The following is a 22,505-nucleotide window of genomic DNA, read 5'->3' on the forward strand; positions in this document are numbered from 1 at the left end:
TTATAAAATAAAAAATATAACAGTTTTAGGCCGAATATTTTCAACACTTTCGCTGTTTCCCATGGCCTGCAAAAGATGGTAGGGTCCCGTCCCAAAGGCCGTACCGGTCTCTCCCGCTGGATTAACTTACTGAACCGAGGGTGGCTAACAATTAAAGTTGGTATTCTGCATTCCAGTCACATTGAATCTGGTTCCGTAGGTTGCCCTGTTCTAGACCCATTCTGAAGTTTCTTGAAAGAACATGGTTCAAGTAAAAGGGTGGCCAGGTTCCTTAAATTCAGTTTGGCAAGAGTGGAGAATCAGGAGAATCCAGAAGCTTTGTAAAGCTGGATGTGATATGATTCTCATGGCTTTCTAATGGCATATCTGGAAGGAGAGGAACATACGGACATCTGGAATGACCCTTTCTTGAACTAATGAAGTGGCCAAGGCTGCATGCGGGCATCGTATATGCTTGCATGTACTGAGGGATATCCCCTTGTATCGTGCTGAGAGGTGCAGCGAGGGATGTTCTGGTTTATACTCCCATCTCTCTTGAAACGACGCTACATGGTGTACACCCATACAAATCCAAAATCTTGGTCGAGCAAACAAAAGTACATATCCACACAGACGAAAATACATAGGACTGATGAAAACCTAGTCGATGCGGATGCAGGCGCAAAGAGACATGGCATGCAAAGTCCCACTCCCACCAGGTGGCCAGCGGAGGCCGTGGCCAGTCCAACCTCCAACTACGTACACAATCACAGCCATGCTACGAAGCAGCTCGCTGCCTATGTCAGAAAGGACAGGTGCAGCAGTGATTAAATTTATCAAGCGATGGAATGTCTCCTCCTCAATGTTAGTCTCCCTGCTCTGGACTGGCCCGAAGAGCGTTAGACCAGATTAACGAGCAGGCAACAAAAATGACAACGCACTGGGACTACGTTCAGTAATTTGAGCTTTTTAACCGCAGACCAGGATCATAAGCATACAACATTTTCATCTTCCTCCGCTGAGCAACATATGACAAGAAGCTTTCGAGTACAGGGTAAATACATCGACCACTGAATACGATCAAGGAGAACATGACCTATGGCAATTCGACTTGTCCACTCCACTAGTACACAATCCACTGAACCCATTCTGCAACCATGAAGAGCTGGGCCGACAGCAGCAAATGCAGCTGTAGCACCCACACCTACTCCATCAGCTGGCTCCTTTTTGGGACAGTAGTTTCATCATAAAGTTGAATTTGGTACCCGGGGAAGTCTTTGGCTGGGGCCACCTCGCGTGTTCTGGCACGCTGATGCATTTAAAGCCCTGGCCTTTGTACAATCTCATGGCGGCCAAGTTGTTTGCGTCACAATGCAGTGCAACGGAACGGCAGCCCCAGCTCCGGGCTCGGGCCTCTGCCTTGGCAATAAGCATTTTGGCGATGCCCCTCCGCCTGTCTGCCTCCCGAACTGCAACATTAGATATATATGCTATCCCACTTCTGCATAAACTTCAAGATTAGTTCAAATATTGCCCGAATATATGCGCAACTGACTGCAACAACTGAGACTTGAACCTCTGATGTTAGATATTTAAATTATTTCACCTGATGTTTTGAGTACTTCAGCTGGAAAGATTAAACTCATGCAAATGCATCAAAACCACTGACATCAAGAATTCTCCTGTCTACAGGTCATCCATTCTGCTGTTAAACAGTCAATCAAACAACACCTAGTCATCTGTTGTACTCAAACTTTGTCCATTCTGAATTCTCATACAAGATGTATTACAAGATAGAGTTTATCTCAAGAACGCTATCTGGCTTCTGAATCCAAAAGGTGGGTTACCAGCCAAATAAAGCCAGTAGAATGGGACCTGTTTTCTACCCTACTAAAAATGTAATCTCATGAATAAAGAAACTATGGAAGTATGCCTACATGGGCAGAAAACTCCAAAGTGTCAATGGTGTAAAGGTTATATATACGTTGAATGGTATGAGAAGACTCTCTTAGTTCTGAGCTTATCTGAACCATCAAACGGGTGTAAAACTATCAAATGGAAGCACACAAGGAGGTACAGATAGACAATGCATTATCACTGCATAAGCACTCACCCTCACAACTGTCAATGGTAGCTGTAAATTTGAACTTGAACTATTACATATCGACTATAATCAACATAAATAAAGGTGAGGGGAAAGAATAACAAGGAGAAACATAAATAAACAGAGGTAGAGTTTTTACTAATAAGGAGAAGGGAAGGAAAAAGGAAAGAGCAGGAAAGAAAGAAAGAAAGGGAATGATAATATTGGAGAAAATAAAAGAGCGGTTGAAGATGGGGGCATAGCTGCCAAAGAAAAACTTTTAATTCCATTAGAGGGCTCTCATGGATAAGTCAGTGTCATTTAAAAGCAACACTAAACTCAGTAAGTCAATTTTTCTTCTTCCCCCTGGGAAAGGCCGCTGATCAAGAGGAGCGTGAAAACCTAGTTAAGAACTCAATAAGTTTATCAAAGAGAAATCTCTGTCTCTCTCTCTCTCTCTCATCACAAACATTATCCCAATCACTGAGTAACAAAATTGTCTAATCACAAACATTATCCCATAGTTAATCACTCAAAACAGCTTTGATCATCAAAAGATGTTCCTGATCTTCCCCTCACCTCAATACCAGCTGCTATTCTCCTTTCCTCGTTTGACAGGAAAATAGATTGTGTTAGGAACACTGAAGGCAAGGCTCGCATTTCAGAAATGAAGGCATGCATGTTATCATGCTATAAGCTTTTCTGTATTAGTCAGTAAGATACATGATAATACTAATAACCATCAGAACCAGTTAGCATTATCCCAACCATGCTTCTGTCATTTATTCCAGTAAAATGCTGGATTTTCTATTAAATGCAAGCTTCTTTTAGTATCTATCATCACCAATCTCCTAAGTTATCTTGTCTTTCACTTCCTTTCGCTAACTCCTTAAACATGGCATAACTCCTCTACTTGCTGGGCCGTCCTTAAAATTTGTGGCCTTGGTTTCAATGGAAAAATTTACATCTAACCAAAGAGTACCAAAATGCGGCTGTGATTTCCAAAAGAATGTCTTTACATTTAATCCTTTAAGAATTAGCTAAACAATTTACATAATTTACCTTAAGAATAGAGTATCTGAAGCAAGAATGGTTTTCCTTCTCTAAGAAGATTGTGCGAATTTTTCATGATAATTTCAGCCAGACTCATTGTCTTTTTTCTGTATGCTTGTGTATTATAAGCCAGAATTAAGGTGTTAAATACCAGTACCACACTACATGCATTTTTTCCATCAGAAAGGTATGGTATTGCTATGGTACTTGTACCGAGAATACGTAACAAAACTAACAGCATCGAAAATAATGAAAAATCATTACAATTGACCAGTATGCCAAAATACAAAGCAATACGATTAATACGGTGGGTACTGGAACAGATGGTTTTAGCATCCCAACACCAATAATGTTGCCAGTTTTCTATCAGAACGGTACAATACCGATAGTACCATCATGCTCCTTCAGTTTTTGAATCTATGGGTTAGAAATATTTACACTATAATGAGTGAAATTTTCAGCATGCATATCGTCCATGCATCAGATTAGCAGTAATTATATCTACATGTAAACGTTGTAACACTACATCTTTATGCACAGGATCTCGCTACAAGCTGTAAACAGTGAATGCCGAGTGAACTCTGTAACCAAGCCCTGATTAAAGATGCAACTAAGTTCTTATGAAGTTCAAAGGCAGAGAAAGGTTTCATCTAACAGATGTAAATAAAATAAATGCAACACAGACTCAGAGGTGTTCGAGTGTGTGTTAGGGGGGTGCACATGCATGGTCCGGCAAGATAAATTTAAGAATCTGAGCACCCACAGTTTTTTGAACATGGAAATATGACTAACCTTCTTTGTCGAAGTGGGCCTTTTCTAGGAAGGAAATCAGCCACGGTATCTACTGTCAGAATTCCAGCCACCGATCGCCTGCTAAAGCTGAATCTTCCCTCAAAGCCTCCAACTTTGAAGTCCTCGCATCCAACATATATGTTATCATTGACTGAAGTACCCGTAACAGCAACAAGGCATGTCCTCATGCAACCTGGAGGCACTGAGAATCCAGATAGCAACGCCACAAATCGGTCGATCCTCAGAACCAGATCTACTGGGAAAGTATAATCTGGAAAGAAGGAGCTACAGTGAGTGTCTGCCACTTCCCAACAATCTTCCAATCGTGCATCTCGAACAACCACCTCGGGGCAAATGGAGGGAAACAAATCAACCGATTGACTGGCTCTGCAAATTCCTACATAAGAAAGTAAGATGATTGAATGAATTTTCAAAGAGCATATCAATAAGGCAGTTGGTGAGACGGAACTGAACGCTATTGCTCAGATCAGACAAAGTTCTTTCTACATTGATGAGCAAATCCAATTCCATTTATCTAACATGACGTTCAAAACAGACAAACGGTTGTGCCCCAGATGGACGAGAGGCATGCTATGTTGCAACAAGTGGTATTGGGTGATAAATTGATAGACTGCCAGACACATTATCTGATCGTATTCTGATATACATTGAGACTTTCAGGATAAGTGTAGAAAAATCACCGTCTGTTTCGACGAGTTTAATCAGGAAGGACAACGAAGTAAAACAAGTTGTTGCAAATAATTTGAAATCTCTTCCCTAAAGTTGCTAGCCGCTAACCTCCTAATTAAGTGAATGTTACCTAAATTCCGAGGCACGTAGGTGGAAGCAAAACAACAACCAAATCATCAGCCGCTCCAGTCCCCGTGCGTTATCCTTCATTGCAATACCATGTGAAGCCGAACAAACCCTTTTCGCCCTTAAAAAACATTAAGATAAAGAACATAGAAACTTGACCAACCCTAGGGCAGCTAGCCTGCCTGCTTGCCGCTTCGTGCTCAATGATCCGATCCGAGAATCGCAGATCCACAGAGCCGGATGGCTCTTATCCGATCGCAAAGAGAGATGGAGAACTATTCTGTGCGACGAAAACATGGAAGCAGCGTAAATTCCAACACAGATCCAACAGGAGGGGCGCGAATTTTTTAGCACTTCGATTCAAAGAACGCAGATGTTCATCATGTCGAGCGAATTTCAGCGATATAATAACAATAATAATAAGCCAACCATCAAATTTGAAAACCCGCAGAGGAATCGGAGGGGAGGAAGAAGACCATACAAAATTGGATTGGTGGATGAGATAAGATATTACCTGCTGGTCTCGAGGGGTTCCGGATTCCGAGAGCCGGAGAGGAGGAGGGAGGGAAGCCTCCGCCGCCGCTGCTTCGAGAAACTCTAACCCTTACCCCGAGCCCAGGAGGGACGCGGAGGGCAGGGATTTGGGGGTTATTATTGTTACCATTGAGCACGGGGGAAGGGGAGAGGGAGGGCGAGGAAGAGGGAGAAAGGCCCAGCGGAACCCTACTGCTCATCACTCCTCCTCTATTACCTCTCTCTTGCCCCGCCTCCTGTACCCCGCTTCTCGCTCTCTCGGTCCTCGTTCTCCCTCGCTTTCGTGCCGCGTCGCCGTTATTAAACAACCACCTCCACCTTTGGTAAAATTAACAATGGAGGGCAAGATGAGCGTAATTAAGAAAAAAATTGCAGAAATTTCTTTCCATTGAGCTATTTGCACTCAAAGCCTTAACAAATTAAAAAATATCAATTAGCATCAAAATTTTAAACTCACCGCAGCAACATGTCCTAGTCATCTATTTGGATCATAACATCGTTCATAGAGAATCGGATCATAACTTTCAAACCCTCTCAAAGTTCTTTATGTTTTATTATTCATTCATCCGCATGAATCTCAAAATGCTCCATCCATTATCATCCATCAACTTGCACAGATCTCAAAATACTTCATCATCTGCTTGTTTAGATCTCAAAGCACTCCATCCTTTATCATCAATCCATCTACATAGATCTTAAAGCACCTCTCTCATCCATTCACCTGCACAAATCTCAATACATCCATCTCTCTGTCAACCATCTGCATGCACAAATTTTAAAGCATTATATCCTTTGCCATTCACCCACCTGTATACATCTTAAAGAGCTTCATCCTCTATCATCCATCCCCTTGCACAGACATCAATATGCTGCATCCTCTCTCATCCACTTGTATGGATCCCAAAGCACTTCATCTTCTATCATTTATCCGTCTACAATGATCACAAAGTATTTTATTCCCTATCATCCATCCATCTATATAAATTCCAAAATACTCTATTCTCTATCATCCATTTACTTGTGTAGATCTCAAAACACACCACCTCCATCATTTATCCACATGCACAGATTTCAAAGCACATCATCTTTCATCATTTGTCTATATGCACAGATCTTAAAGCACACCATTCTTTATGCCTAGTTTGTTTCTACACGCGACTACATTACGACTTACCCGCAAAACTGTGTTAGACGGCCATCCAAACATGCCCTAGACTTCTGACAGCCTCACTTCATTACTCAATTGGAACACGGGCGGCAGAGTGCAATGGGTCCGGCAAGCATCTCATAAAGCGAAAAAAAAGAGAGAGAAGATAAAACAGGAGAGTCACAATCTAGGTATGCATCATCAAATGAGTAAAGGATATGAACAAAAAATTAAATAAATAAAATAAAATAAAGGAAACGACAAGGAGGGTAGCCGTACAAGGAACCACCAGATCTCCCTCTTTCCGAAACGAGGGCAACCCATGTTGATGAAGGTACGATCACATACACAAAATTATCGTGCCAATGCCAATCAATTCTGCTAGACTCGACCGGATCACATAAACAACTACGCTGATTATTTAACAATAAATTTAAAGAAGCAACCGGGTTTCACGCTGCAAATCTGAATCGCTGGATGAAACCAAAATTCCCCTCTTTAAGAATTGAACATGCGGAACTTGACCAAGATTTTGCTCCTCATACTCCAGCAAGAAGGAACAAGAAAAAAATTAAAAAAAAAAAGAGCGAGAGTGCAGGATGAAGGCTATCAATGATTATGATAATGACTAGAAACAACACCACAAATCACATGGCATACCCAGCCATTTCCTACAGGAGCAGAGTTAGAATATGATACAGTATATGTACATCTGCTGCCAGATGTACCTCTGAATTGATGATACTGTACATGTACACCAGCCACTGAAGAGACATTGCTAGATGGGACTCGGCTATTCCTGAACAACACCCATTTCTGGCTCTACTCGCCAATGGCTCATCATCCCCGCTGCTTCCTCGCCAGGCTTCTGCAGTTCTGCCACCTTGAGAACAATGTTCCTTTTCATGGTGCTCGCCTCTCCATTGATGCCTTCTTCCAAAGCTCTCTCCACCGCCCTCCCTACTCCCTCCATATCTACGCCTACAAACTCCGCATCCTCTTCAAATAAAGAAGGCATTATCGCGTTGGCCTTTTCCGCTTTATTAAACTCTGACGTAGCAGGGCTGCCACATGCAAGGGCTCCAGTCATGCCATCAGTGGTAGGAATTACAGCAGCCTCCACAGGATCGGATGTGGTTGAAAATTCACCAGAACCATCAACCTGAATATCAGAAGGTTCACGCCATCCGACCCATTCAGGCAGTGAATGATCATTGAACAGGTCCTCATTCTCAGTTGCATCAAACTGAAAAAGGCCCACATCATCAAGGACATTTACCTTTGCTGCATCTGTTAACCCATTTAGGGTAACTTCCCTCTTCAAACTTTTGTTGGTCACAGGATACTCATTTTGAGAAGACACGGACTTGGCCAGCTCGTCAACTCCGACCACCACCTCATCATCACTACTGTTACCAGCATCAGTAGTCCCCTCAATATTGATATCATCCATTTTATCAAAAGCTGATGTGCTCACAGGCTCAGTGATACCATCTTCTTGGAAAGCAAACCAGTTGGAATTTGTGAAAAGACAACTGCTATTTTTTTTAGGGAAAATGGTGGAAATGTCAGCAGAAATGATCCTCTTAAACACAGATAGACACAGACAAGAAAAGTATAAAATATACCTCTGATGATCACCTCCAAGTCTCAGAGAAGAGATGACAACTTCAGCAGATTCATCATCAAAGTACACCTGCAGTTTTTCAGGATTGGTCAAAACATGACATGAGGATAGACATTCAAACTTCCATATCACCTTTCACACTCTTTAATAATCCACGTGAAAATAAAGAGACTTTTATTAGCTATGTAGGACAGTATATTATCAGCGACATCATTTGCTTGACTAACCATAATTTATTTAATTAAACTTTACAATTAAACTATCTGTTTTCATATTGTTACTTTGCCAAATAAAAACTTGCTAAATATTCAACTTTTGGTTTCATATTCTACCATCTCTTTTAAATTACATTTTCCCGACTTTTCTGCCTCAAGTCAATGACCTGAAAAACACCCAGCCTAGTAGAAACAAAAACCCAGAACCTTAGGAACCTTAGGGCCCGGTCCAATTCAATAGCCTATTTTGCTTCTTAGGACAAATCAGTTGAGCAGTTTCCTGATCATCTGACATACAAGAAAAGATTTGACTGTAAGGAAAACTATTGTCTGCTATCAAATTTTGCAACATTTTCAAAAAAAAAAGGGGACCTAAAAAAAAGAAAATGAGGAGGAAAGAAGCCACACCAATGGGTTCAACCGAAACATGTTTTAGTGATACTGTAAATCTGATATATAATTATGCTCCTGGAACCAGAACAAACCAGGTTTTTACCTCATCATCTTGATCAAGGGACCCCTGGACCTGGAGGCAGAATCACCTCATTACCACAATAATGCTAAAGCGCAGAAACAGTAAGGAAGCAAAAATATGCTGTTCAAGGTATTAGCCTCAGCAGATTACCTCATTCGCATCATAATTTTCATAAACATTGTATCTAAATGCCTGGCTTAAATTATTTGCCAAGGCTGTAACATCATAGTCTCTTTCATGAAGTTCATCTTCATCACTATCTCTTGTTCTTTCCTGCAATGCTGTTGGACGGCTGCATAGATTACGGAAACAACTTGCTGAATTAGCCAAAAATGTTTTAAAAACTCAACTTGCTGAATTACCCAAATAAGGTTTCAAAAGCTCAACAAAGAATTAGCAGATAGATCATTATGCATTGATAATTGAAAAGAAAATGATTATTTGAAAAGTTAAATTGTTGCAGAAAAAGTGATAAGAATCGAAAATTATCTACATCCACAAAGCCAATTCAAGTGTAGTTGTATATTTTTAACCAAAAAAGAAAAAAAATCAGTTCTTCATATATTTTCATGCCTTCGGAAAAAGATTCTCCATCTAATACTTCATCAACCATTAGAAGAATAGTATATTCTATTGCAGCATTTACATACCCACAGGCCCATTGGTGAACATTTTCCATGACATTTCGTTCACGTAGTACTGTACTTTGCCAATCTGTCCACTCTCCAGATTCCTACAAAAGCACAAAAGCCATAATCAATAAAAGCTTTGAACCTCTAAAGATAATATATTGTAATATTCTCTATAAAGGCAGTGTTATCTGTATGAAGTAAATCATATTATTCGAATGATAGCTTTCTTAACCATGATAAACAAGAATTATTCCAAATATTCCATTTGGGGTCAGTATTACATATTCTTTCTTGAGATTCATCCCTATCATCTCCCACTACTAGCTTTTCCCAAATCCTTTCTACAGCTTTAATCCATGTTAACTGAAGTCTTTTTCTGCTTCTCTTTCTGATATTTAGTCAATCCAAACCATCCAACAACAAAAGCCTTAAGAAAAAGGTGGCATGGATGTTGCAATAACTTTAAGAGAGAAAAATTATATACATAAATTGGATGCTTGTGACTAAACAGGATTATGGTAGTTTTGGTATTCCAAACTCAGTTATTCGCCACAAAAATGTACAGAATCAACAAGATAGATACGAACTAAATATGGAACATAGATTCAACAATCCATCCACAAACAAGATTATGAAATGGCATTCACTTATTGGCTATATTGTATACATGAAAGACTGAAATTATCCCATCTTAGAATATCTACTCTCCCAGAGTATGTAGTTCAATAATGACAGAAGAATTACCCCCTTAAGAACTTATCTAGTAAAGACACTGCATTTACATATAAGTGTGTAATACATTAATACGTCCATAAATTACCACTCATTACCATCAAGCCAATTCGCAACAATTGCAGTAGGCTTTCTGGATAACTGCCAATGATCTTTATTATCTTGGTCAGCCATCAATGACTTTTATTAAGGATATCCTTCAACTTTTTACAATGATGTTTTCTAGATCCCTCGCAACTTCCATGACTGCAAGGCACTGTAAAACAGAGCCTTTCCTTACTAGGGCCCCCTCATATCTTTGTTATGCATGTCCATATCATCTCACATTATTATCTTTTACTTTTCTTCTCACTTGGTTCCAGTTCGGTGAACCTTACTAACAAAGATAACGGTCCATACATTCAGAAAATAAGCAGTTGTCCCTGCCTCCTATGAGGCTCCTTAACCTTGAATAGTTACATGGCATCCCTTGATTGGTGGTTAGTATTATTTTTTACAGCTCCCTAACTTTTTAAGTTAGGGCTAAGCGAAGTATATGCCAGCAACCTGAGTTTTCAGTGGGTTAAATGAAGACATTGGGAGCAAGTGTGTAACATTTCCTCATTCAAGCTTCATCAATCTCCAAGGAGGGTCCTAATTTCTGAAGGAAATATCCACTCCATACTTTCCACTATCTTTCACTAAGAATGTACAGCCCTCATAAAAAAATAAAAAAAAGAGAAAAATATACAGCCCTTAATGCAGCTGATATGAAAGGTTTCCTCACCATGAAAGGTTTACCATAGCTACTTAACAAGCTTCTGCATGATATATGCCAGGCACAGAGAGAATAAGAATGATGAACAACCAGATACAATGAAACTAGCTTTTTTCAGATACAAGAAATCCACAAAATAGTTAACCTGTAAGTAAGCCCGAATATGATCATTGCTGCTTCCAAGTTGAACAAGTTTGTTGCAAATTTGTGTAATGTGTCCAATGTAGCCAGCCCGAGGTGGCTGTCTTCCGGCAGCAGGTATGGTAACCTGTAAAGCCATATTTTATTTAAAAATCAAAAAAAGAAAAAAATTTGATGGCATCATGTGCTACAATAACTGTGAAAAAGAAACTACACCAATACTTACCACACTAGAATCTCTAGAAAGAAAAGGAATTTTGTCTGCTTGTAGAAATTTCTGAATTATATTACATTCACAAAAGAGGTGATCAACAATCGCAACATGCTTGCTCTCCAGACATGACATTATCAAGCTCTTTACTTGATGATGCAATGAATTATTGAATGGATAGCTGCACCAATCATTCATAACATAATCAATACAATAAGCAATGTGCATAAGTTGCCAAGAATTCAGATAATATAGCTTACTCAAAAAAGAGATCTAGAACACCATTAATGCCCCCAGATCTAATCAATTCCTTCCCGGCAGCTTCGCTACCAGTCTCCAACAACACCGTAATGAACTCCACTATCTGGAAATCCAATATACAAAATTTATACAAGCAATGTTTAAATCTATAGCAATACACAGAGACCTTTTGGAAATTGCAAAAGAGGCGTGAACTTGTTTTATTAATTTCAAAGAGTGCTTTTATTTTCAAATTAGGTGAGAACAGAAAATACGACAAAGAATAGGCCAAATATTGGTGTATGAAAAAAAATGTCATACTCAATACAGAATCAGTTATTGGTATATAAGCTGAACTGTTGTATGCTATTTTGTTGCCACTACAACTTTTGCTCTTTTTTTGTTATTTGCAATTAGTCAACCATTTTGTACACAACAATCCATAACTAAAGCACGGCTATGCTCTAGAAGGCACATTGCCTACACAAGAATTAATGATTAAAGCATAACTATGCTCCAGAAGGTACATACTTTTAGGCGATGCTTCCCAAGTGGAGGATGTAGTCGACCATAAGTAGTAGGCAGGGTATTCACATCAGATGATACATCCAAACATTTAAGCAAGTCACCTGCAAAATAACATGGTCAAAGGTGTGCAGTTAACAACCAATAGTAAACCAAATGCAAGCTTATGATAGACTGAACTAAATGGATTGAACTAAACAAAGCTCCTGAAGAACATGTGAATACTGACAAAGAACTGAAATGTAATAAGCTATTAGTCATATAGGAATCACATTAATTGCAGAGCCCGAACAATGAGTTATTATTGACAATCATAGAGCTCGATGGTTCCAAGATTATAGGTACCACAGGACTTCAAGATGGACCAAAGAATACCCTACAATCCACACAACAATCTAAACCTCCAAAATCAAAAGTTTTCAAAAAGAGAACTGTACATAAAATTTAGTAACATTTAGAGAGCTCAATATTAGCAGAGCTTAGAGATCTACTAGAAAACTAGGTAACTACATGGAATCAACAATACTACAGTATCTCTGCAGCAAAAATAATCTTCTGACAGTTTTCTATCTATGGTCCCATGATGTAAGGAGTTGCAAATAGCCTGGTCAACCAGCTGATGAACAGCTAGAACTTCATGACATGTATACATGGGGATCCAATCATTTCTCTCTCCTCCTTTGGACCATCCACCATCCACCAACCAACACCCCCACGCTCCAAATTCAGACAGACCAATCCAGGCTTGGATAATGTTGTTTTGGACCAGGATGAGCTTGGGCCTAATCTTCAACTTTGAATTTGAACCCAAATGAAGTGCAGGCTTGGGATGGCCCGTCCAGAGAGTGGTCCATGGCAGGCCTATCATTGATCCTTTGAACATCAGAATAAAATGTTAAATTGATTCTAACACTAAGAATTTATTCAAAGAGAAAACACTGCATCCTATCAACTCCCTCCGCCCCTGTGGGCACGCGAATATGGTACTCTGGAGAGTTCCAACCTCCATCCGTCAGCCAGTGAACTATTTTTAAATGGCATGACACGTCAGAAGTCCTAAGAGCAAAGAGACGTTTCCATACATATCCCTAGATCTAGTGGACAGCCCAAACTTACACCTGAGTAATAGCCTAGGGACTCCAAGTTGCTTCCATATTGGATTTAAAAATAAAAAAAATAAAACAACCCCATTACTACATGACATTCATTTCCAACCCCTATTTTTTTAATCAATTTTTATACCTTCGCAGGCTAACCTAAACATCTTCAACTTCTTCCAAGACAAAGTCCCCAAGTGAAGTCACAGCAACATCACTTAACTATTAACACCCAAACCCTTCATTTCCTCCATTCAGTTCCTCAGCATGAAAAATCTCACTCCATGATACCAAATGATGCTACTGAAGTCCTCATTGCCATTCAATCTAAGACATGCAAAAGCCTTTTGAAACAAGAAACCGCAACCACCTAAAACTTGAGAAGTTAAGAACACACCAACAAAAATGACAAGTTTTTGGGCAAACAATAATAAATAAGGACAAGATAAATTATGAGAATATGACACTAGTTAGCAGAAAATGGATCATGCAAACAGAACACATAAAATATATCTTGCTAACGTACCCAATTTTGGTAGCATGGCACAAACAATTTCAGGATCAACATGAATAGATGGTTCATATATATGCTGACTTCTGACAGAATGAATAATAGCAGAAGAAGCAGATCTTTTAGGATCCAACAAGGCAATGCATACTGATAATGAGTGGACAAGAGCAGATTTACACAGCAAATCTTCCAGCATATGACCAAATATCCTTGCAACAAAGCTGCATATAAACATCAAGTGAAACCAAACAATTAACCAAAATAGAAGAATACATCATAAAGAATAGAGGAAAACTGATCATCTAAACAAATACCTTTGACTGGAAACTTTGGCAGCTAGAGCGGATGGAGCATTTCGGATGATGACCCAGAGCACCTCAGCAGCATTTGCATGAACTTCAGGTGAACTCTGGTTGACGCAAAAGATAATAAGACAAACAAAAAGCAGATGACCAACTAGGGTATGAATACGAGAATTTATGAGAACACATTACAACTTAAAATGCAACCATGAATAGAGACTCTGGTGCCGAGCTTGATTTGAGAATAGCATGGTGAACAGAGTGAGATAAACCATACCCCACTAAAAACACATAATTTCATACCTAGACAGTGCTAGAATATTTTTTCCTGGCAAAAGAGCCCTACCCTGGAGTAAAAGTTCCAGGGCTGGGCAGAGTTGGCTTATCCCTGTTCCCTAACCTGTTTCCTAACTTCCATCACAATCCTTGCCCTTTATGGAACTATGTCAATTGAATCCAGTTTACAGAGTTATCCCAAGTAATAACTGTTAAACTAAAAAAAAAAGCAACAAAATAGAAATGGTGAAGATTTCAGGAATATCAATTCTAGCTTCAGATAATCATCTCTTACATAAAAATCTGGATATAAAATATTTTGATTGTAGAAATCTCCATTTTGTCTTAGAAAAATATCGACATTGAGACCTGGACCAGTACGCATATCAGCACCAAACATTGAGCTGGTATTGCTAGTCCTTAACTAATTTAGGACCCAATGCATGGATATTGCATGCATTATGCTTAGTCTTAATACATGGACAGCATGACTGGATAAGAAAGATGGAGGTCTTCCTTTAGGTTCAGAGCTAGCGAGGAAAAAAGAAAAGAAAAGAAAAGAAAAATGAATGTATAGCATTAAAATTCCATTTTTTCGGGCGTTCCATGGAGCAAAATAGCAACATAAGCCACTTGCTGTGAGAAACAAGCAAAAGGCCAACATAGACAAAGGATGTAGGTCTTGGAAGGAATTAATGGTGAAAGAAAAGGTCATGAAGCTGACCACTTTTGGCAGGAGGATTAGTTTTATAGCTACAACTAGTTCAATATACAAGATACTAATAAAGGAGTTATGAAACCAATCTCCAGAAGCATGTCTTGGACTATTATTAAGTACACCATCAGTCATATAACAATACGGGCATATTATATACGGGCATATTATATCAGTCATCTCCAATATGAATGATGGGTTGCTTCAATAGAATGTCTCTATGTAAAAGGCACCTGTTACTTTATTAAGACACTTCCAATATCACAGAAAACAAGTAATTTGATGCACTTACTGATGGGCTCAATTTGTCCACAATCATTTCAAGAAGATTAGTATCAGCCAACCACTGCATGATATCCGCATAATTTGGATATATATGATCATCAGCACCAACAAGTCGAATCAAAATCTGTTCAATGAAAACAAAGAAAAGCATAAAATATATAATCTGCAGTGGAGGAATATTCACTCAGGTTAATGCCAAAGAAACAAGAACTAAACCGAACTGACAAAAACAAAAGTATGTCAAACACCAGGATTTCATGGCATAATTCCACGATGATATAATAACAAGAGATTGGTACAATGACCATGGAAGATCATTTCCAGTTGCTAGAACATAAAAGATAAAATAGTATAACTTGAACAGTATAACTTATGGAATATAGTATGAAGCTTCCACTCTTCTGATAAGAAAAGACTTCATCTGGGATTTTTTTTGAAAAAAAAAAACATCAAAAAGCAACTGTATGAAGTACTAACCTCCATAATCGATGTTGTACCTATCATATCAACCAATTGGCAGAAAATGGTGTTATGGGCCTGATTGATAAACAAAGCATAGAACATGTTAATATAAATGGGGAAAAATATACAGAGGCTTTGCCTTTAAAAGAATCATAAAGAATAACTTAAAAGAGATTGCATTCACTCAACACAAGTAAGAAGACTTTTCAATTAGTAATATGTTTCTAATTCAAGAAACCATTTCTCCATTAAGTAACGAATTTTTATTAAAATGAATTAAAAAATGTCACTATATGATGTGTCAATTCAAGTCTTAAACCCACAAACAGATCAAGTAAAGATTGGCTTTATGAAAGCACTTATTTTAAAAACATAAGTGCAAAAAAGTACAAGCATCATAGCACAAATATAAATATTAAGCTTCTACGTTATTGACTTCAACAATTACAGCTAATAACAATAAAAAAGGTAAGAGATTAAAGAATAGCTTCAGCCATACACATGCATGACCATTTACATATCAAAAGTTTCTATCTACTGGTGTTTCTTATCTATTTTGTTTGTTGTTTACGTATTATTTTAACAAGCTGAGAGCAACAAGGAGGCCACTTTGTGAAACAAGTCCAAAAACATTACAAAAATGGTGGGAAATGAACTAACAGGAGACGATAAGAATTTTTAAGATATGAGTGCATTTAAATATGCTCAGAAAACCATTCAAGTAAAGGTCTTTCCTACAAAGCCTATTTGGGCTTCCCTGCAAAGCCTATTTGGGCTTTCTATTCCTATAATTAGCCAATCCAAGTCTGGGTTGTCAATATAAAATCCACGAACTGACATAAATCAACTTTCTTTTATTTTTGCATAGTATGTCAGGAGAAGACTCAGAACTTACTTGGACATATTTCATAAGCTGTGTTGTCTTCCGTAACATAAGGCATATTACAACCTAGGAAAGAATCGCAGGAGTTTTGATCAGATCATTAAATAGTTAAGTACAGAAGATACTAAGCCACAAACAATCAAATACAAACAAAATAAAAAAGAAATCTTCCAATAGACCTTGCTAAAATACCCAGCCAACATCGAACCATGTGTGTGGTTTGGCTCAAGAAAAGAAAACAGCATATTCATCAGCTGCAACAGCAAAAGAATAGCCAACAATGAGTGCCCTTGAGCATATCAACTAATATTACATAAGCCAAAAAAGATGCATGAATTTCATTTGTGAAATATCTACATACCTCCTCATCCTCTACCAAGGTCTTAAGAATAACATCAATTTCACAGGTAAATATCTCACAGGCAATGAAAGGGAATCTAGATCAATGAAAAAAAAAGCAAGAGTCAAGAAAAAAAGGAAGTCATGATATTTTTTTATGTCAAAAAATGAACATACAACAAAGAGAATATGCAGAAAATGATAAAGCACTGATCAACTTCCCATTAATTGGACTTACTTGAAAGATCGCTTGCTGTCAGCATCTTCAGGAGCATCTTCAACAATATACCGCAGCAACTGTTCCACCTGAGATCTATCTCTAAGACTGGAAATGGATAAAGCATACTATGAGTTCATTGGCATTCGCAATAAAAGGACCATCCCTGACTTAGAATTCATGAAAACTAGTTTGCATTTTCACGATAATAAATCCACCAATTGTAGATATCCTCAAATACAACTAGTTAAATGCATGGGTGCTTGTTATGTTTCCACCCAATAATTCAAACATTTAGACATAAAAAGGGAGACATCAGGATGCTTATATCTTCCATGTTATAAAAGACAGCTGTGGTAAGCAGGTGGTCAAGGGTGGGCCACATGGTGGTGCATATGTCGTATGCAGGCAGTACAGGTGGGGGCATATACAATTACCATTTTTTGCTACTTAAAAATAAAGAAAATATGTTAAATACAATAAAAATAGCAATAGTGATCGTAATATTTTTTTGGATAAAATAACAGCAATGTCGATATTAATAACAACAGCAACTAACATTTAGTGCTTACTACTTGTTAGCACATAATTAATGCATAATGTTATTATTGTATCAAGCCTTCTTGAAACTCTCGCATGAAACCTAGTCATTATTTTGAACCTGCTTCGTCTGCATAGCCTACATAAGAGTGGGTTGCATTTGTGACCTGTAAATGTTTAAGCAGGCCACATATGCAGCCCATATGCAGTATGGCCAAATATAGTAGCCACAAATAGGCAACTCAGTGCAGTCAAGGGACCATATTCATATATGCAGGCATGCATACAATCACATATACTACATTTTAAAACATCGTCTATTCTCAACTATGCCTAATGATTTTCTTTATAAATGTATACTTCTAAATAGAAAAACTAGACATGAAGAGAAATGTGTTTTCTAAGTTAGAAGAGTTATAGCATAATGTAGTCATTGCCCTGGTTTTTTAAATCTCACAAATCACAATGTAGATCTTATTATCCAGATCAAAATCGACTCAAATGATCTAGATCTCATCCTCGGATCAGGATCAATTAGGATCATAACATTAAGATTAGTATTATAGATTATATAGTCCCTTGGACCATAAGACCCAAGCTGATTAAGCTATTTACATATTAAATTATGTCCGATTCCATTTCTTATAAGTATGGCTTTACTTATGGCTAATAAGTCTTGAGTAGTAAAATTAGCAAACCAGTTATTGGATTTTATGTAGTTTTTTTAAAAAAATGATTTTTGTATTTTTACAACCATACATTGAATTCCTATCATTATTCTTTCCAAGACATTCCATCTAAAAAGACTGGATAACCAAACACACTGTTTGCTTCATTACACCTGCTATTTATGAGCATATGTTGATCCCATTGAGTTATGGGCTTACATTGGTGGAAAATAGGCTTTTTGTAAGTGTGGTTTTTTATTCTCTATTTATCCACCCACCAACTAGTACTTTTATATGTATAGCCTTTTATTTTCTATTTGTCTATTCTGTAGTTGACTCATATTTCAATTTTCATATTTTCGTATTTTAAATTTTTTTGAAGGAAATAAAGAACAAAATCTTGTGACCTGTGATCCGATCTAACTCCCTCTACATTTTACAGCTCGATACCAATCTTAACAACATCGGTAAGTGTCATACAAGGAACATGCAAAAGGTACAAACTTTATAAGAAATGAACAAGATCTTTAATTTAAGAACATATCGATGTGATAAGGCTTGCAGATTAAGTTAGTAATGTTCCCTAATAGTAAAAGATAGAGATAGGCAATCATAGACGTAAAAGCCATCTTTTTCATGCTTTCAGACTGCATTTCTTTATATTGCCTAACACTACAAATATGATACAGGACTGAAATAGAAAATGATATATTACAAATTTATCAAGCGTGTGTTTAAAGCTTTGCATTCTTGGATTATTTCTTCCTCATCCAGAAGCTCTTCCAATGTGAAGTTCTCTTTGTCCAAAACGAACTCCACCTGCAAAAATAATATAAACTACATAAGAAAGAACAAAATAATTCAAGTAGTGTGTTATTTGGATAATAAATACAATAGGAGGCTTTGTTTTCAACTGTAATCATTAACTATCACAAAATAAATAGAAAGAAAGTAAATATATTTCTGACAAAGTCATGGACATGGAATATAGCCAGCAGAAATGCGTGATAATTACAATCAGCAAGTTCAGTAGGGTTTACCTTGGGCCCACAGTTTGCGACTCTTTTTCTATAAAGGGTTAGCGATTTACAATTTTTATGACATGACAAAAAAGGGCAATGTTTTACTGGAAAGTCAACAAGTAAAAAAATTGATGTCTATCTAGAAGCTTTGACATATAGTCAAGATCAAATAATTAGATAAGGAGCAGCATATGACGTACTCTAGTATGCTGGATGAAATACACTTCGTAGCAAAATTCAAGACACCCGTTCTTCCCTCGCTTAGTCAAAGGTTCACATGACCCAATAATCAGAGTTATCCAAGCATCTCCAAATTAGATTTACAATCACAATTGAAAAAGGAAACGAGAAGATATTACTGCACCATGGGGGAGGGGGGTGGCGGGTTCTTGGGGCAAATTTCATAAATTTTCCTATCCTATTTAAAACCAAGGAGTCTTGCCAGCAAAGTTCAGCATAGGACATAAAATACTGATAAAATACTGAATTAGATATATTGATGAATCTTGCTTCAGGTGCTTTCTCGATCTCATTATACAGAACGATGGTATTGTACATACTACAGCAAATGCAATTGTTTGCTTTAAGTTTTCAAATTAGTTCCACTGAAGTGGTTAGTAAGTTTTCTTCTTTCTTTCTTGGACCTGTCAGCTGGCACAGTGCACCAAATAAACAATAAAGAGCTTGTAATAGCAACTTTTTATGACCCACGGAACAGTCTTGACAGAATCCAACATACGTTGGTCCACCTGCTCATGTTTCCCAAACAAGCTTCAAGCAGAGCAAGAATCGAGCTCCGCTGCAGCGAGTGCATGACTTGGCTCCATTAATAGCCGCCGAGCAAAGGTTATTTATCATTTTTCTTTGGGGAAAAAATGGAAAAGATTGTTACAAATTGGTACTTTCAGAAAAAGCGTGAAGAAATGACAGCTAAAACTGTGTCCTAGGAGAGCAACTGATGTGGTTACAAAACAAATCCATACCAAATTCGACATGCCTCACCAAATGTTGCCCGAATTATGGCATGCAGTGATTATCTAGCAAACCAGAACTCGGTAACTTGGGAGGGCAGGCGAACAAAAGTTATTTAGCAAGCGCTCGCTAGGTAAAGAACGACTAAGATTATTGTGAGAGCGAGGAAACAAAAATTTCGACCAAACAGGAAGTAACACTGACTGGAGCAAAAGAAACAGGAGAGATGGAGACATGGAAATCCCATCAGTCTTTTTTTCCTCCCACTCCGTCAAATCCAGCAGAAGAATGAATTTCGACCGCATTAAGAAGTTAAAAGGGAAATTGTAGCTAGGGTTTGCACTCACTGGAGAGGAAGCGGAGAAATTGGGGATTCGCCAGAACATCTCGTCTCGCGGCTTGGCCGGGAGGACTTGCTCTCAGGATCCGGTGGTGCTTGCGGATGGCAGCGGCGAAGGAGAGTCCGGCCCGCTCCACTGGCAAGGAAGCGCGAGGAGATGGAGAGAAGCAGAAACCCTAACAGCAGCAGCAGAGGAGAGGAGATGCGGGACTGGGAAGAAAAACCCTAGTTGGCGGAAAAGGGGGTTTGATTGTTCTGTATGTGTGCTTTTGTTTAGAATTTAGAAGAGCAGATGAAAGGAGAGGAGCGGGGAGAGGAGGCGCCGCCGCGGCTGCAGCTGACGCGACGAAGGAGGGGAGGGCTGGGTAGGATGCGAAAGATTCCAAAACGGGGTCGACATTTACTAGCCAAGGAACAATAAATAAAATAATAAAATGTTAGCCTGAAAGCGACAAGCGATGAGTTTGACTATGATCGCCTGGGATCATAAACGCTTCCGTCGATCTGCTCTCGCTGGTTGCCCTGGTTTCCTGACTGGCGCCATTCACGGTGACTCAATTGGCCAGGGTTAGCGCAGAGGGTGCGTCGCATCGGACGCCACTCAGAAGAGCGAGTTATGGCAGAAAAATGCACGAAAAAAAAAATGAATTTATAGCGTGGTACAATATCTTTTTAGGAAAAAAAAAACATTAGCTTTGCTTTTGTACTATATTTTGAATAGAAAATAATCATAGGTTAAGTTTACCACGATGATTAGAATGTTGCTAGTTCGTGCCTGAAATTAGGGTTGAATGGATATTCATATATCCATATTTTTTTAACAAATACGGATATCGATATTAAACGGATATTAAAATTAATGTCCATATTTGCTCTAAACGGATAGAGATATGAATCATATATTAAGCATATCCATAATTGTTATAAACGGATATGGGTACGAATCAAATATTAGATATATCTACATTTTCTTATCCGAATACGGATATAAATCATAGATCGAGAGTGCGATCTAGCGTGCAAATCTCAGCTGATCTTGGTCATTTCTTGTTCTAATAGCTGATGTGGTCGGCTTCTTGTGCTCAGAGCCATTAAGGCCGGCTCTTCAACTTGGGAGCCATTAAAGTTAGCTCTTCAACTTGAGAAATGTTAATGTCTGCTCTTCGACTTTTGAGCTATTAATATAACTCTTTGACCTTTGGGTTGTTAAGGTTAACTCTTTGAACTGAGAGTAGTTGAAGTCGGCTCTTTGATCTTTGCCCTTCGGTCTAAACTTTGGAGGCCTCAAGCTTGAAGGTCGAATTTGTATTGGTCGTTATTGCTCAAGGTTGGCCCATAAAGGCCACAATCTTTTTTGAGGTCCATGTGTGAGGTCAACTTCTAAACCCTCACCCCTTAGTCTGATCTTCGGAGGTTGTTAAGTTTTTAGGTCGGCTCTAGGAGCCGTTATTGAGGAAAATTGGCTTATCTTTGCCTTTGCCTTCCGTTCACAACCTTAGGGGGGCAAGTCATAGGAGTTTGGCTTAAGGTCAGTTTTCGGACGTGAGTTCTCCCAGAGTTTGGCTTTTGCCCTCTTTTAGGCCATCTTGCATGAGTTGCCATTAAATTAGATCAACAATCTCTTGCTTTTGTCCTCTAGTCGGCTGGAACTATTATTGGGCCTGGACGGATTCAGAACTTTGCTGCACGGTTGGAGCTACCTTAGTGCTTAGACGGAGCCAAGTCTTTTCTACACAATTGAAGCCGTTTTTGTGCCTGAATAGATCTAGGTCTTTTTTGCACGATCGGAGCTACCTTTGCGCCTGGACGGATCCAAATCTTTTCTTCACATGAAAAGTTAATTAACAGAGAGTTTAAATGAATTTTTTTAACACTTATAGTGGAGAAAAAAATTGTCCAAGTGCTTGAGGTCGTGTT

The 22,505-nt window shown here is 38.5% G+C and overlaps 2 protein-coding genes across 8 annotated transcripts; both read right to left on the bottom strand.

Annotated features, from left to right (window-relative positions):
- Nucleotides 1-926: 926 nt before the first annotated feature.
- On the bottom strand, nt 927-5,589 carry LOC103718251. The gene is made up of 3 exons (XM_008806978.4): nt 5,238-5,589; nt 3,908-4,304; nt 927-1,480 (listed from the first exon to the last, which is right to left on the bottom strand). The coding sequence occupies exons 1-3, from the start codon at nt 5,455-5,457 to the stop codon at nt 1,192-1,194; spliced, it is 906 nt and encodes a 301-aa protein (XP_008805200.1). The 5' UTR covers nt 5,458-5,589; the 3' UTR covers nt 927-1,191.
- A 1,408-nt stretch (nt 5,590-6,997) lies between these two features.
- On the bottom strand, nt 6,998-20,979 carry LOC103718249 (serine/threonine-protein phosphatase 6 regulatory subunit 3). Of its 7 annotated transcripts, none has more exons than XM_039115029.1 (20): nt 20,596-20,979; nt 18,970-19,073; nt 17,068-17,154; nt 16,852-16,927; nt 16,670-16,744; nt 16,503-16,556; nt 15,623-15,682; nt 15,153-15,269; nt 13,882-13,976; nt 13,583-13,788; nt 11,966-12,063; nt 11,455-11,558; nt 11,210-11,375; nt 10,988-11,110; nt 9,372-9,454; nt 8,872-9,013; nt 8,742-8,772; nt 8,033-8,102; nt 7,684-7,939; nt 6,998-7,566 (listed from the first exon to the last, which is right to left on the bottom strand). In XM_039115029.1, exons 1-20 carry the CDS (start codon nt 20,632-20,634, stop codon nt 7,198-7,200), a joined length of 2,355 nt encoding a protein of 784 aa, XP_038970957.1. In that variant the 5' UTR covers nt 20,635-20,979; the 3' UTR covers nt 6,998-7,197. The 7 variants fall into 7 exon arrangements, with proteins under 7 accessions (XP_038970957.1, XP_038970956.1, XP_008805191.2 ...); XM_039115028.1 differs by having other exon boundaries at nt 7,684-7,942; XM_008806969.4 differs by having other exon boundaries at nt 6,998-7,939; nt 8,033-8,100; nt 8,743-8,772.
- Nucleotides 20,980-22,505: the final 1,526 nt, after the last annotated feature.

The sequence above is a fragment of the Phoenix dactylifera genome, chromosome 17, assembly GCF_009389715.1.
Source record: "Phoenix dactylifera cultivar Barhee BC4 chromosome 17, palm_55x_up_171113_PBpolish2nd_filt_p, whole genome shotgun sequence".
In the NCBI taxonomy this organism is placed as follows: Eukaryota; Viridiplantae; Streptophyta; class Magnoliopsida; order Arecales; family Arecaceae; genus Phoenix; species Phoenix dactylifera.

What these genes read in the sequence shown, in the direction of transcription:
- LOC103718251 (XM_008806978.4), bottom strand. Translation starts at nt 5,457, where the DNA reads ATGAGCAGTAGGGTTCCGCTGGGCCTTTCTCCCTCTTCCTCGCCCTCC. An exon ending in GAACCCCTCGAGACCAGCAG is followed by an intron (nt 4,305 to 5,237) that starts GTAATATCTTAT and finishes TTTCTTATGTAG; the next exon opens with GAATTTGCAGAGCCAGTCAA. An exon ending in GGCCCACTTCGACAAAGAAG is followed by an intron (nt 1,481 to 3,907) that starts GTTAGTCATATT and finishes AAGTTTATGCAG; the next exon opens with AAGTGGGATAGCATATATAT.
- LOC103718249 (XM_008806968.4), bottom strand. Translation starts at nt 20,634, where the DNA reads ATGTTCTGGCGAATCCCCAATTTCTCCGCTTCCTCTCCA. An exon ending in AACACACGCTTGATAAATTT is followed by an intron (nt 17,155 to 18,969) that starts GTAATATATCAT and finishes ATCCATTTCCAG; the next exon opens with TCTTAGAGATAGATCTCAGG. An exon ending in ATATTCGGGCTTACTTACAG is followed by an intron (nt 9,455 to 10,987) that starts GTTAACTATTTT and finishes GTGCTTTTGTAG; the next exon opens with GAATCTGGAGAGTGGACAGA.